Raw genomic sequence first — 13,356 nt, forward strand, 5'->3', positions numbered from 1 at the left:
ACCAATTTATTTGAGCATGAGCTTTCGTGAGCTAGAGCTCACTTCATGATGAAGTGAGCTGTAGCTCACGAAAGCTCATGCTCAAATAAATTGGTTAGTCTCTAAGGTGCCACAAGTCCTCCTTTTCTTATTGTAGCTGAGTAGTTTTAGTGTACTGTTATTTAAGGTTAATGTTTGTCACCAGTATTTGGGTTAATAAGCTGCCTCTAAATACTCTAAGGCTGTGTTTGTATGTTTACAGTAACTAATGGACAATTCATATAACCCTGGAAACCAGAGCCTGAAGATTTCCTTTTGTCGTCAAATAATCAGTTTCAGTAATGGTGTACTGGGCATTCAATAGGGTTAATTCCGTGTTGTTGTATAAATTCAGTGGATAGGTGGACACAAAGCAGGTCTTTATAGGCAGCGTGGCAGTGCTGTCTATAGTTAAGGTTGGCTGACACTTGCCATTGTAAGACCCTGTTCTCCAGTTGTTTATATCGTTGTCAAACTTGAACCATTTGGTCTAAAATGTTCCATGCCGAGGTGTCTTCCTCAGGCTGAATTTTTTTTGGGGGGGGGGGTCCAAATAAGGAAAAAATATGATGTTTTTCCCATGTTAAAATAATTATTTCAGCTACTTAATTGAGAAGCTCTATCACAGCCATGTTTTGGAGCAGGAACTTGAAATTTGGTAGGAGGGGTCACCCTGGTCCCGGAGATATGCCATTTGCTGTTACTATGGGGGGGAAAACACCAAATTTGGCCAAGTTATAAGCCTTTGAAAAGTTTTACTTTGCACATGCTCAGTAAAGACTTATTATAGGATGGCAGCTGAATTCTTGGAAGATTCTCTCTGTACTGGGCATGCTCTACCCTAGAGCAGTGGGGGCAGAGCAGGACTTTCCTGACAATTGCTCCTTCCAGCTGATGCAGGCTGCTGAGGTGTTGGGCATTGGAACTGAGAGCATCTCCTCTCTCCTTCTCCCCCTCCCTCTGGCACCATATTAGCCTGCATATTCAGATGCAGAGGAGACCAGGGGAGGTGGAAGGGTAACACAGCAGAGGGAGAAGAAATGGGCTGGGAGCTGCATGGGGCAAGGAAGACATGGAGCTGAGGGAAGGGAGACAGTGACTGACAGCCCATGAGGGGGGAACAGGGACTGGTAACCAGTGTGGAGTGGGGAAGACTGAAATTGGATGAGGAGGTGGGGCCATGTGTTGAGACTGGGAAAAGGAGTGTGGGACTGGGAGCATGGGAAAGACTGAAACTGGATGAGGAGATTGAAATTGGCTGGGCAAGGTGCCTGGGCGAGGAGCTGGGATAAGGAGTCTTTACTTACATGTTCACATACTATTTCTTCCACAGGATGCCTACTACTTTATTCCACCCTCCTTGGGTCCCGCACTGAGCACAGCTCGCTGACCCCCAAAGTCAGGCCCTGTGGATTTGCAATGGGCGTGTTGGACCTGGTGCAGGCATAAAAGTGTGGGGTCTCTGATTGCTCTTATGTACGCCTCTTGATTTTCATATTATAGCACAAACTGTATCCTGACGCGTATGCCCCTCATATGCCACTCAGTGTGTAAGTTATACTAGTTTTGCACACCCACTGGGACTGATTCTCCACTCCCTTTCACCAGTGTAAATTGGACGTAAAAGGCTGTCATTCTGATTTACACTGGGGTAAATGATGATGCAAGGCATACAGCACCGGAGAAGCATGCCCACTGAATTAGAAATCAATGTGAGTGACACCCAGGGCCAAGCCCCTAATCCTGCCTCAGACAGACTCACCACCAATACAGCTTCCTGCAGCATTTTTGTTTCCCTTGGAGATCTCAGTTTCAAGTTCTGATCAAGTCAGAACCTGTTTTGTTTATGAGATCTGATGAGCTCACATCCTATGGCCCAATATTCATAAACTGTTGGCATGAACGCCAGAAAACAAGAAAATTTTGCAGGCAAAAATATAGTTTAAATAAAGGATGCACTAGTAAACAGATGGCTGACTTGGCAACTTCATGTGATCAAAAGCAAGGAAAGTAGTTTTTAGTTCTAAGTATTATTCTTCCAGAACTTGACAATCAGAATTTAATATAATTCTAGAATCATGGAAGTTAAGGAGGGAAAATCCCTCTTAAGCTATCTAGTTCATTTCTCTGCTGGTGCAGGATTGTTTCCTACTCTACATCTTTTTAACAGTTTGTCCAGTATAGTTTTAGTTTGATATTCTCTTGCAGAGACACAGTTTTGTTTGTGTCCTTGAAAACCATAAATCCCATTGGATTGATATTGACTACAACTGTTCCTTTGTGTGAAAGATTGTAAACATTAGAAGCTTAACAAAGCCCTGTTAGGTCTTGGTGGGCAGTGAGATTCATGTACCATTGTGTGTGATGTTTGTCTTTTCTGTCTCGGGTTAAGTGGTTGTTCCACATCTTCGTAACAGGTAGATAGAAATCAGCATTTTCATGATTCATTAATGTTTCCTTGGGGTTCAGTTTACCACTTACTGATACAGCCAGCATACACAATGATTCGATATCTGGCTTCAAACCTTCAGGGGAAAAACAAAATCTTAAACAGAGCTGTTCAAAAATTAGATGCTAACATTCATTCAGCTATTAAATATAGAAAAATGTTCTGATAACCCACAGGGTTCTGATAAGCCCAGAGGGTTATTTTAATTTGTCCTGCAAGACAAACTCATTGCCTCATGAAGTTGCATCATGTTGTGACACAATGTCATGAAGGGATGACTTAGTATTGCAACACCATTATGGCATGACACAGATGAGAAATGCTGGGAAATAAGCGATGCTACAGAGCTGGGTTGCCAGGGAATGATGTGGGGTGAAGACCAAAGTACACGTTCTCTGTACTGATGGCCCTGGTCTCCCCCATCCCCACCCCTCCGGCAGGATCTATATGGATGCCTAGGAATCTTCCAGGTTTACAGTCAGCATCCCGTGGCCTTTCCTAATTGGATGATTTGAGAGAATTTCTGCAAGGCAATCCTTACAGAGATTTTTCTCCCTCAAAGCCTTCTTCCAGTTTAAATGTGCAAGAGGACAATTTGGCCCTTATATTACAAGGTACCATACACCCTACTGAACTTTCTGTGATTTCACTGTGATCCTGTGTACTTTGGGAAGAATATCAGTTCCCCTTAGAAAGCACTTTACATTTCAGATAAAATTTGAAGGAAGTTCTGTACAAACCATTCTCTATTTGGGAGTGCTGAGCTGTTTAAAAACTCTTTGCATGTATTTCCCACGTCTGTGAAGCACTGCTTGCTTTTTACTCATCCTGTGTTTATGTATTTTATTCCATCAACAAATAATAATACTGTGTTCTTATTACTTCTATAATAGTCTTGATCAGAATATTTCAATATAATTTATAAATAACCTCTGAGTTAAATCAGGATTATTATTACATGTTTTACAGGTGGATAAACCAAGGCACATAAAGATTAAGTGAGGTGCCTGTCATTCGCACTGGTGTAACTCCAGTGATTTTAGTGAAGTTATTTCTGAATCATACTGGTTTACGGCCAGGTCCACACTAGGAGCGCTTTGCTGGGGTACTGTTCCAATATATTATATCAGCAAAGTGCTGCTAGGGTGGACTCAGTTTATGCCAGCATAGTTTATTCCAGCTCCCTCCCACAACACCTCCCCCAGTGAAATAAGCTCTCCTGGCAAATGGGCAGTTTTGCCAGTATAACTGCATCTATGCTAAGGGCTTTTGTCAGCACGGCGACGTTGGTCACAATCAGGGTGGATAAAAATCAATTATTTTTCTTGAAAAAAACCCAAACATTTTAAACATCAGATTTTTAATTTAAATGGTTTTTTATTTAGTTATTTATATTATAAGAAGTTTTTCTTTTGAAAAAATAAACCTACTTAAAATGGCATCTGAATTTAACACAAAATATGTTAAGGCCTAAACTTATTCTAATCTCTTAAAACATTTAAATAAAAAATAAATATGCTGAATCTATACGCCTCTGTTCACAACTTTGATCTGAAGACTGCCTTTCTACATAAAGAAAGAATCAGGGGGAAAACATCTAACCTTTGAGATCAAGTTTTATTAATATGGCACAATAGGACAGCCTAAGTAACTTATGAAACTGTCTCATGGTCCAGAGACGTAGGGTACATCTACACTGCAATAACAGATCTATGGCATGGCTGCAGCTGGCCTGGGTCAGCTGACTCAGATGGGGTTTGGGCTGCACAGCCGAAAATTTGTAGTGTAGACGTTCAGGCTCAGGCTGGAGCCCAGGCTCTGAAACCCTGTGCGTGTGGTAGGTCTCTCAGAACCCGGGCTCCAGTCTGAGCCTGAACATCTACACTGCAGTGTCTAGCCGAACAGCCCAAGCACCATGCGTTCAAGCCAGCTGGCTGAGTTCGGACACTTGGTGCTGCAGGATTTTTATTGCAGTGGACATTAACGCCGACAAGTAGGAACTTAAGCTCCAGTCCCTTTCCCTTAGGCACATTTGAAAATTTCCCAGGCTGACCTGATATAATCAATTTTTTTCACTTACTACAGTTAATCCCTCTGTTTAATAAATCAATTATTTGTAAATGTGAAACATGTTTTGATAAGAGAAGTTCCTGTATCCAAAATATTTCGGGTTGTTTTGTTTAATAAAAATAAGTTTTCTGTGCTGTTGTTTGTGTTTAATTAAATTCCAGTTACCACCCTAATGCAGCTTGATGCAAATCCTGAGCAAAAAGTTCATTATCTAGTAAATAAGCAATATATCATTCACCATTTTCTAACATACTGAAAATATTAAGCTATATAATTGCTTAAATAAATGTATATTGTTATCGTATAACCTCCTAGGCAGCAAAAACATGTACAAAATCTAGTGTAAAGGGTGTATTTAGTTGTAAATCAACTTGTTTTAATGGTTATATCAACCAGTGAGAATGCACCATTCTTCAGAAAGTAATTGAAGTACAAATGGAAAAGTTGATTTAAATCCAGACTTTCCATTTGGTGATTTAATCATGATTTGAATCAATCCACCCTGGTCACAAATCATGCCTCTGACTAACATAGCTATGCCAGCAGAAGTCTGTAGTGTAGACATAGCCTTCATGAGAGAAGAATCATGTCCACCGGATTAGTGGCAGAGCTGGAAATAGGACCCAAGAGACCTGGCTCCTAGTCCTTTGCCCTGCCAACTCAACATAACATAAACTCAAAAGATGAAGATGGCTGGTCCTTCGCACAGCAGTATAACCAGTCATTTTTGAGTTCGGGAGGGATCTCTGGACTCCTACTCCCAGGGCCAGTACAATCATTTGTTTATTGCGGGAATTTTAGACGTATTTTTATGGGTCTGTTCAATGGACAGGTGTTGGAAGAAACCACCATACCTGGGAGAAACTGAGTCTACGTTTTCCCATCCTATCTCCCCATCAGTAAGAATGATAGGGTGGGCTTTATGCCTGCATTATTACCTGGGAAATTCCTGCCAGATGAAAAAAACAAGAGGGAAAGGAAGCGTGTAAAATGTTCACTCTTCTTGGTGCTGATCTTCATGAAACAAATGAAATAAACGACACACATAGTACTGCAGATCTGTTGGTGATATAGACACACTGAATTGTGCTAGAACTAGTCATCCATTCACAGAAACTTGTGACGTGTCTGATAGAGTTGTATGCCCTGGTGGGCTGCAGGTACTGAAAAGTGACATCTTTCACCCACTCTCTAGAGATGTAAGGGAAGATTTTCAAAAGCACAGTTGTACTTAGGCACCTAATTTGAAAGTCAGTGAGAATTAGATGCCTTGCTACCATTTGGCTTTTTGAAAATCCATCAGCATATGAGTTTGTGTAGTAGTATTTAGCACCTAGAAGAAAAGGCAGGTGAACCATGTTTCAGCAGCTCATACACTCAATGTACATTGCAGGAGGTCAGACATGCATGCAGCATATTGGCATATACATTCACCTATCTTCTTCCTTCAGCCAATCAAAATATATTGGACTTGCTTCTGCTCCCATTGATTCAACTGGAGCAGGCTCATTATGACAGCTTTGATCAAAAAGTTGAGTAGCTAATAGCCAGGAGAATAATAAATCCAATGTTTCCATTGTTAAGACATCCATGAAGGCATTCAAGGCTCAGTCACTGCTGCTATTTAAGAATATTATTTTTTTGTTTCAGATATGAGGAGTTAAGAGATTCATTTCAGTGGTGCAGGCTTCCCTGGGGAACCGAAAGAGAATATGGAGGAATTGCACAGGTTTCATTGCCAGAAGATCATAGACCAAAGAATGAGCCTCCTTGTTTGTTTGCTAAAGGACATCAACATTATAGTTATGGTGGAGATTCCTGGCCAAGGTAGGTTAGTTGCCTGCTTCACACATTCCAATTTTTTAAAGTGTTGTTACCTAGAAACAGCTAGTGGAATGCAATTTATTTGGACAGTCTGGACAGCAATGCAGATTGAGCTATGTAGATAATTTGCATTCTGGAGATAGACTTTAAGTTACCCCCACTTTGGACAATGCTCTAACCTGTAGTGTGCCTGAGTTGTACTGCCCATTATCACTTACAAATAAATTTGTTAGTCTCTGAGGTGCCACAAGTACTCCTTTTCTTTTTGTGAATACAGATTAACACGGCTGCTACTCTGAAACCAGGGTATTTATTAAAACTCTTGGCACTTTGGATCTCTTTGTGTAGTTTATTTTTTCCTATCGTTTGGTAATGGTGTAGTATTTATTAGCTATTGTCCTAAACTTCCTCTGTGACATTAGATAAGTCTCACTCATGGCCTGATTTTTCAGAAGCATTCAGAATCCACTAATCCCACTGAAGTCAATGGGAACTGTAGGCTCTTGGCATTTTTCTGAAGGCTGCTCTGACTTACACCCAGCTTCTCCCAACCCCAGGAGCCATTTTGGGAGCCGTTTCCATGGACATGCCTTCTGCACCCAGGGCTGAGAGAGCAGAGAATTCTACACCACTCTTCACCACACAGGAATTCCCTTTTATGCAAAATGAGTGTCCAGGTAGCTGGGGAAGCTTGCTTTCTGGCTGCTTTGCCAGAATGTGGCCCATTATCTGAAAATTGCCATTCAGCTCTGCCTAGTCAAATTGAATAAGAATATGTAGTGGTGCATTCCCTTGGCTCTGCTAGCCCCAGACTATTCTTCTTACCATTCTAAAAGGTAATTTCCTACAGGTATATTTGTGTGTACAATACAAAGGAGAGAGAGAGAGAGAGATCACAGGTGTCTCCAAAGATTGCATAACCTCCAAGAAGTGTGTGGTGAAGTTCATTGAGCTTAGTGCCTCCAACACAGGTAGCACCAGGTTCATCCAACACCAAAACAGAGGAAAAAAGAAAAATCTCTGAAAATTCTACTAAACCTAAGATAAATAAACTGCATTATCCACTCTGAATATCTCACTGACTTTCTGGATCTGCAGCACCAGCTGAGGAGCCTTGCAAACAGATATGACTTCAGAGATCTCATTCCTTTTGTAAAGGAATTATGAAATAATGTTCAGCGATGCTACTCGCTGCTAAATGAGGTGGGGAGGACAAAGAGGAGACAAGGCCATTGTCCTGTCCCCCCCCTCATGGAATCAATTTTCTTTATAGAAATTGACTTTATGGTGACAGGTCCTTGGAATGACTCCAAACAAGAATTTTTATTGCTCTTGGTTTTGTTTTGTTTTTAAATATATAAATCCTAGACTTATTCAGCATATAGACACACTGGGCCAGATCCTGGCCAATGCTTCATCCCATTCTGTTCTGCTCTGGCGGTGAAAAGGGGACAGAAGACTAGCTTTAACAGTAAACTGGTCAGCATAGCCACTTGATTTTAGCCTCCAGCATAAGAGGTGTTTCAGGAACGTACCAAGGTGGAAGGAGATCTCGTAATCGTAGGCCAGTTCAATGGCCCGTTGGGGGACATAACTGCAGGTGCTATTAGAGCATCCCTGGTTGCTCTGAATTACAGCAGGAGCCCAAGTAGTCCCCAAATACCCAAAAGAGCTACAATACATCTGGGGATTGGTCCTAAGATTGGAATATTCTCCCTAAACATTCATATCGTTATCCAAACAGAGAAGCAATGAAGCCTAAAGGTTAATTCTACATTGTCTGGAAAGTTTTATTTATGTCCTTTTATCTATATCCTTCTCCACATTGTAGGGGCCGAGCTTATTGGTTTCTGGCTGTTGAAGCAGCATCCCTTTGCAGGTACCTTAGCAGCTACCTTAGCAGGTTGATTCCAATTAAATTTACCAGGATTGTAGGTTAGAAGTGTATTATGTGCTTATTACAGTACAATTTAGTCTGGATCAGAAAGTGGAAAGTAGGAAAGATGCAAGGGAAGTACTTTAGAAATCTGTGACTGTGCCCATAGAGGGGTGAATGCCAGCACTGGAAGTATAAGAAGCCTGAATTTATTTGCGCACGCACATACTATGCAGCTTGTATTTAAAATATCAAACAAAATTATTTAGAGTCTGAGATAGTTGATTTTGGTAGTGGAGCTGTTGTCTGTTTGTGAACCCTATACAAAAGTACTTGGGTTCTTTTTTTTTAATTCCACATGTAGGGGTTGGTTTACTTGTTTGTTTTTGTAAATGAGTATACTTCTACTTTGGTATCTCCTATATATTTGTTTGGTCCACTGATAGGGAAGTATAGTGAACAGTACAAGTACTGTAAATCCAAAATCGGTGGTTATAACCAAAATGCTTCATTGCTTAATTTTCCCAACCCAATTTATAAAATTTCAGTAGAAAGTTTATGAAGGATAAAAAGTGGAAAAAGTATTTTTCCAGCACACTCCTGTCTAACACATCTCTGGCTTTTAAATATTCTGGGTGGTTCCTTATAATGAGGTTGATATATGAAATGGAGCACACCTTAAGGAAGATTTAAGTTTGAGAAACTGTGTATTGGCAGAGCTGGTTTTATGTGGAAAAAGAACTGAGGTAATGTGCAGTTTTGACCAGCAGATGTCAGTGTGCATTAATAATATAGGGACGACCATTTTTCAGAAGCATTGCATTATTTACAATTATTTATCCTCTTAGTGCTGGGGGATGCAGTTTCCAATGCAAAATGCTCAGTTGTCAACTGACTCAAAATGCATAGGAAGCCAAAATATCTTCCTCTACAGACAAAACTAATGACTCCCTGCAGATGCATTGAACCAAAGGTTATTCCGATCCCAAACACTGTATCTCATTAACTGAGTTATTCCACTCGGCTAGAATAGTTACAAAGGCTGTGTGAATCTAAAGATGCATCTTTGCAGCATAATACTTTTGAAGTGTAAGTAAGACAAAAAATGAAAAGTTCCAGGTCATCCTTACATTTTTATTTTAAAGTTGAAAAGGGAATTCACATCATGGAGATCGTCTATGTGCGGTGTTCTCATTGAAATCTGTGTTCGAGTCTAACATATCCCAGGACACTGAGTGCAACTTGGCCATTTATCAGAGAAAATGTAGAGGTAGTAGGGTGGGTGGGATGGCTAATGCAAGCATCACTACTCCGTAAGAGTCCTCCATGTGGGGTAGTCCACTGAATGGTGCTGAAAGCATTGCCTGAGGGGAGTATGCATCCTGGTCTCTGAGATGGATGTCAGGTGTCAGCAGTAGCTAGTAAATGAAAAGAAGGAAGGCAGTGATCCAATCCACATTGGTTTTGGAGAAGAGAGAGTGCAGAACACTCTGCATGTCATGGAGAGATTACTGGTGAGGCAAGGTGGGTGAGGTAATAGCTTGTTTAGGACAAACCTCTAATAAGAGATATTACCTCACCCACCTTGTCCCTCTAATATCCTGAGACCAACATGGCTACAACATCACTGCATGGAGAGATGACTGTCAACTTTCCAACAACCCCAAACATCATATTAAGTCAAGCAGAACACAGCAAAACATGCCTTGCCATTCTGAACTAACATTTTCCTCTCTCTTCTTCCAGGCCATGTCTCCTCTCCTTCTATGCAATTAAAGCCACAGCTTCCAGACTTTAAATAGTGGAGGACTCTGAAACAGACTCTAAAACTCCAAGTGATACCTCTGTGACAAGCTTAGCCTTTGCAGGTGGAGGTCAGAAGCCCCAAAGCTGTTCTAACTCCAGAAATAACATTATCAGTTAAAACTGATTACTCTGACTGCATGTTCTTCAATTTGGCTGTCCCCTTTGCTCTCCCTTTCTCTGTCCTGCCCCATGCTAGCTGCTGATAACCCACATCTGTTCCATCAGAGGCAGCTAAAATGCTGTCATCTCACTCAGCGGTCATGTGTCTTTTCAGCAGCAACAAAGATCACTGAGAAAGGTCCCGTTTTTCTGCATGCTAAGCGTCTGACTCTGCCAGCCCATTGACTTCAATGGAGGATGCTCGGCATCTTCTATGAAACGCTCAACCCCGCATAGGATCAGGCTCTAAGGGCTTGATCCTGTGCCCATTGAAATCATTGGCAACGCCGCTCGACACTTCTGAAAAGCAGGCCCTGTGTAACTTAAATGTTAAGGTCTGAGTCTGATAGTAAGTATCCACATTTCCAGTATCTCTGAATTTGGTGGTAAGGGCAGACTGTGGACTGCAGGCAAAAATTACATACCATGTCTACATTTCTTACAAGAAAATAAATCAATATGTGTTTCCTGGGATTTTAATAACCAATAAGTAAAATGTTATTTTGTGGGTTTTTTTCTCTCTCTCTTTTTGTAGAGGTCTTCCCATTGAACAGTATTATGATGTAACCCAGATGAAAAAAAGTGATGTCCGTATGAATGATGATCTGTAAGTTTCATTACAGCATAGACCAGATAATGTACTTAGTGTGACAAATGCAATGGCAAGCTAAATATTCATTCCTCCTTAATGACCTTGTGGATTAATGTTTATAATGAAATATGACCTTTGTATAAAATGTGGTTGGTGAGTGACTACAGAAAACACACAGTTTGGAAGGAAGTTCAGAATGAGATATCAGTGCCCCACTCAGTTTAGTATCTCTTAAGCAATGAGATTTGAATTGGTTTTATTGATTTGTCAACCTGTGTCACTCAGAAATACTCTCTCCTACTTGGCGGAGTCCCGATTAGCAGAGAATAGCACTGAGTTAACCATAACATCGTGTGTGCATCATATTAAAGTTTTCTCTGGTATCTTTAGGTGTATTTTAAGAGGGGGTTTGACTAAGATATTGTTTCCTTTTTTCACTGCTACTATTCAAAAGAGTAGCTAGCTTACTTGAGATTGAATGCTGCCAGTTAAACCTGCAGTACACCATTTTGCCACATGATGGCACCAACAAAACACTGAAACTTCCAGCTCAAAACCCAAAATGTTTAGGTTAATGTAACAGCAATTATGAGTTTAAACACTCAAAAGTCAGGAAATGAACAAGTTACGGTCCTCACAACATTAACTTAGCCATGTTGCATATCCTGTATGCTTAGTTATTTAGGGCTAAGGCTGTATTAACTTCCCCTGGTTATCTGGCCAATGAGGGGAACAGTACGTGATTCACCCTCACCCCTTCCTCAGCAGGATTGCCATCTCCGAGATTCAGAAAAATTAGCCCCTGGCCACGCCGCCACCACCAACAAAAAGGGTCCTAGTGCTAACAGTAGCTAATTATTACCCCACACCTGTGGCCACAGCCCTCTCTTTGGTCACCTAGACACACAGCTGCCCATTCCTCTGCCCGCATGAGCTTCTACACCCGCCCACTCACAGGAGCTTCAGTCCTTGAGGGAGCCCGACTACTGTCCCCTCTCAGTAGCCTCTGTCTCCTCTACCCCGTTCCTTATCCCTCCCTGATGATGAGCCTCGGTCCGTCTTGCTTCCTGGCCCCCAAGGTCAGGAGGAGCTGCTCCGGCTCAGCAGGTTGAGAGGCCGGCACACAGAGGCAGGTGCCAGCTGTGCTCCCAGCCAAGTGGTGTGCAGTAATTACAAAACCACTGCATGGCCACATGTGCATGTAGCGAACAGGGAATGCTGATCCCAAGGGGCAGGGGGAGCACACTAAATCTTTTCACTGGCAACTGGCAATGCCGTACAAAAACCAACCAGGCTGATTAAAAGCCAGCCAGATGGCAAGCAACCCTCCCCATCTATAGTGCCTGCCAAATTCCAAAGCATGCTATCCTCTTGGGCATTTTGTGTGAGCCACGAGGGCCGGAAGGGCAGCAAAACTACACAGCTGTCCTGTGTGAGGGTGAAGACAGGCCACAAAGAAACTGCACAGGGTGAATCTGCAACCCTGTGCCCCAGGGTGTAGGGCTGTGTGCCGGCTGCCTCCGTGGCACCACACAATAGGGATTTGAAAGTAGGCCAAGGGAGGGTGGGTTTGGTAAACTAAAAGAGTGTGTTGGCCAAAGCTCACCTTTACTGGGCCTTGACCGATAATGCAGCCTAAAGGTATTGGCTGTGCATCTCTTGCGAACTGTGACTGCAGGTCATGGGGCGAAATCCTTCCTTACAAGTTCTGCATATTACCCCCCCCACACACACACACACACACACAAAGCACATTTGCTTGAGCTTTGCACAAGTGACAAGGATTTGTCCTCAGCGTGGGGTTTTGTAATTGCTGGAGCATTTGGAAACTGGTATAATACAAGAATCTATGTACACTGAGTTCAGCCCTGCCAACCTTTGCACTATACCCCAGCAGGTATGCAAGAAATGCAGGATCAGGCCCAGTGGATTAAAGATAAATAAGAGTTTCAGCTTTAACTCTGTCTTTCTTTGGGCGGGTTTCAGATCGCCTCTCATTCACCTGGAATGTTCAGTAAGCTGACTTGGTTTTATTTTACACTTCATGGGCCTAATCCATTTCTGAGGTAACTCCATTGATTTCATGAGAATGACACCAGGCAAGAATTTGGCCTCTTGTATTTTGATGACCAGATGAATGCCTTGTAAATGGTAATTCATATTGGAGAGAACTCTGCCTGTGTAAAGGCTGGGACACCAGGTGAACTATGGGAGGGTTGTGGAGTGAAATACATCCCCAACCCAAGGCACAGAACAGCTACTCAGGCAACAGCTTCTTCCACCTCTTCCACTGTATCCTCATAATCCCAAATTCAGTCATTTCTACTCTGGCCCACCCCGAGTGCAGGCAGTGCAAGTTGCTCCCCTTACGTACTAGCCCCACTCTGCATGTTTGTTGGCCCATGATCCCTTTCCAGGGACTGCTGTTATGATCTGGGCAGGCTACATAAGGGGAGGAGGCATGTTGCCACAGGGACAGATCAATATCTGGCCCAGTGCATACTGAATAGAATCCTGCCGTGGCCCCGGAATGTTTTAGTTGAGAGTGCGTTGATAAATTTT

General features: G+C 42.2%; 1 protein-coding gene across 1 annotated transcript in view; it reads left to right on the forward strand.

Annotated features, from left to right (window-relative positions):
• The window catches only part of SPMIP4 (sperm microtubule inner protein 4), a 43,933-nt gene that overhangs the window by 1,559 nt on the left and 29,018 nt on the right, over positions 1–13,356 (forward strand). Inside the window, exons 2-3 of the mRNA XM_077808741.1 lie at positions 6,188–6,364; positions 10,738–10,809. Of these exons, the coding sequence (XP_077664867.1) occupies positions 6,188–6,364; positions 10,738–10,809 (249 nt within the window). The remainder of the gene's footprint in view (positions 1–6,187; positions 6,365–10,737; positions 10,810–13,356) is intronic.

Source organism: Eretmochelys imbricata, chromosome 2 (genome assembly GCF_965152235.1).
Source record: "Eretmochelys imbricata isolate rEreImb1 chromosome 2, rEreImb1.hap1, whole genome shotgun sequence".
NCBI lineage: Eukaryota > Metazoa > Chordata > Testudines > Cheloniidae > Eretmochelys > Eretmochelys imbricata.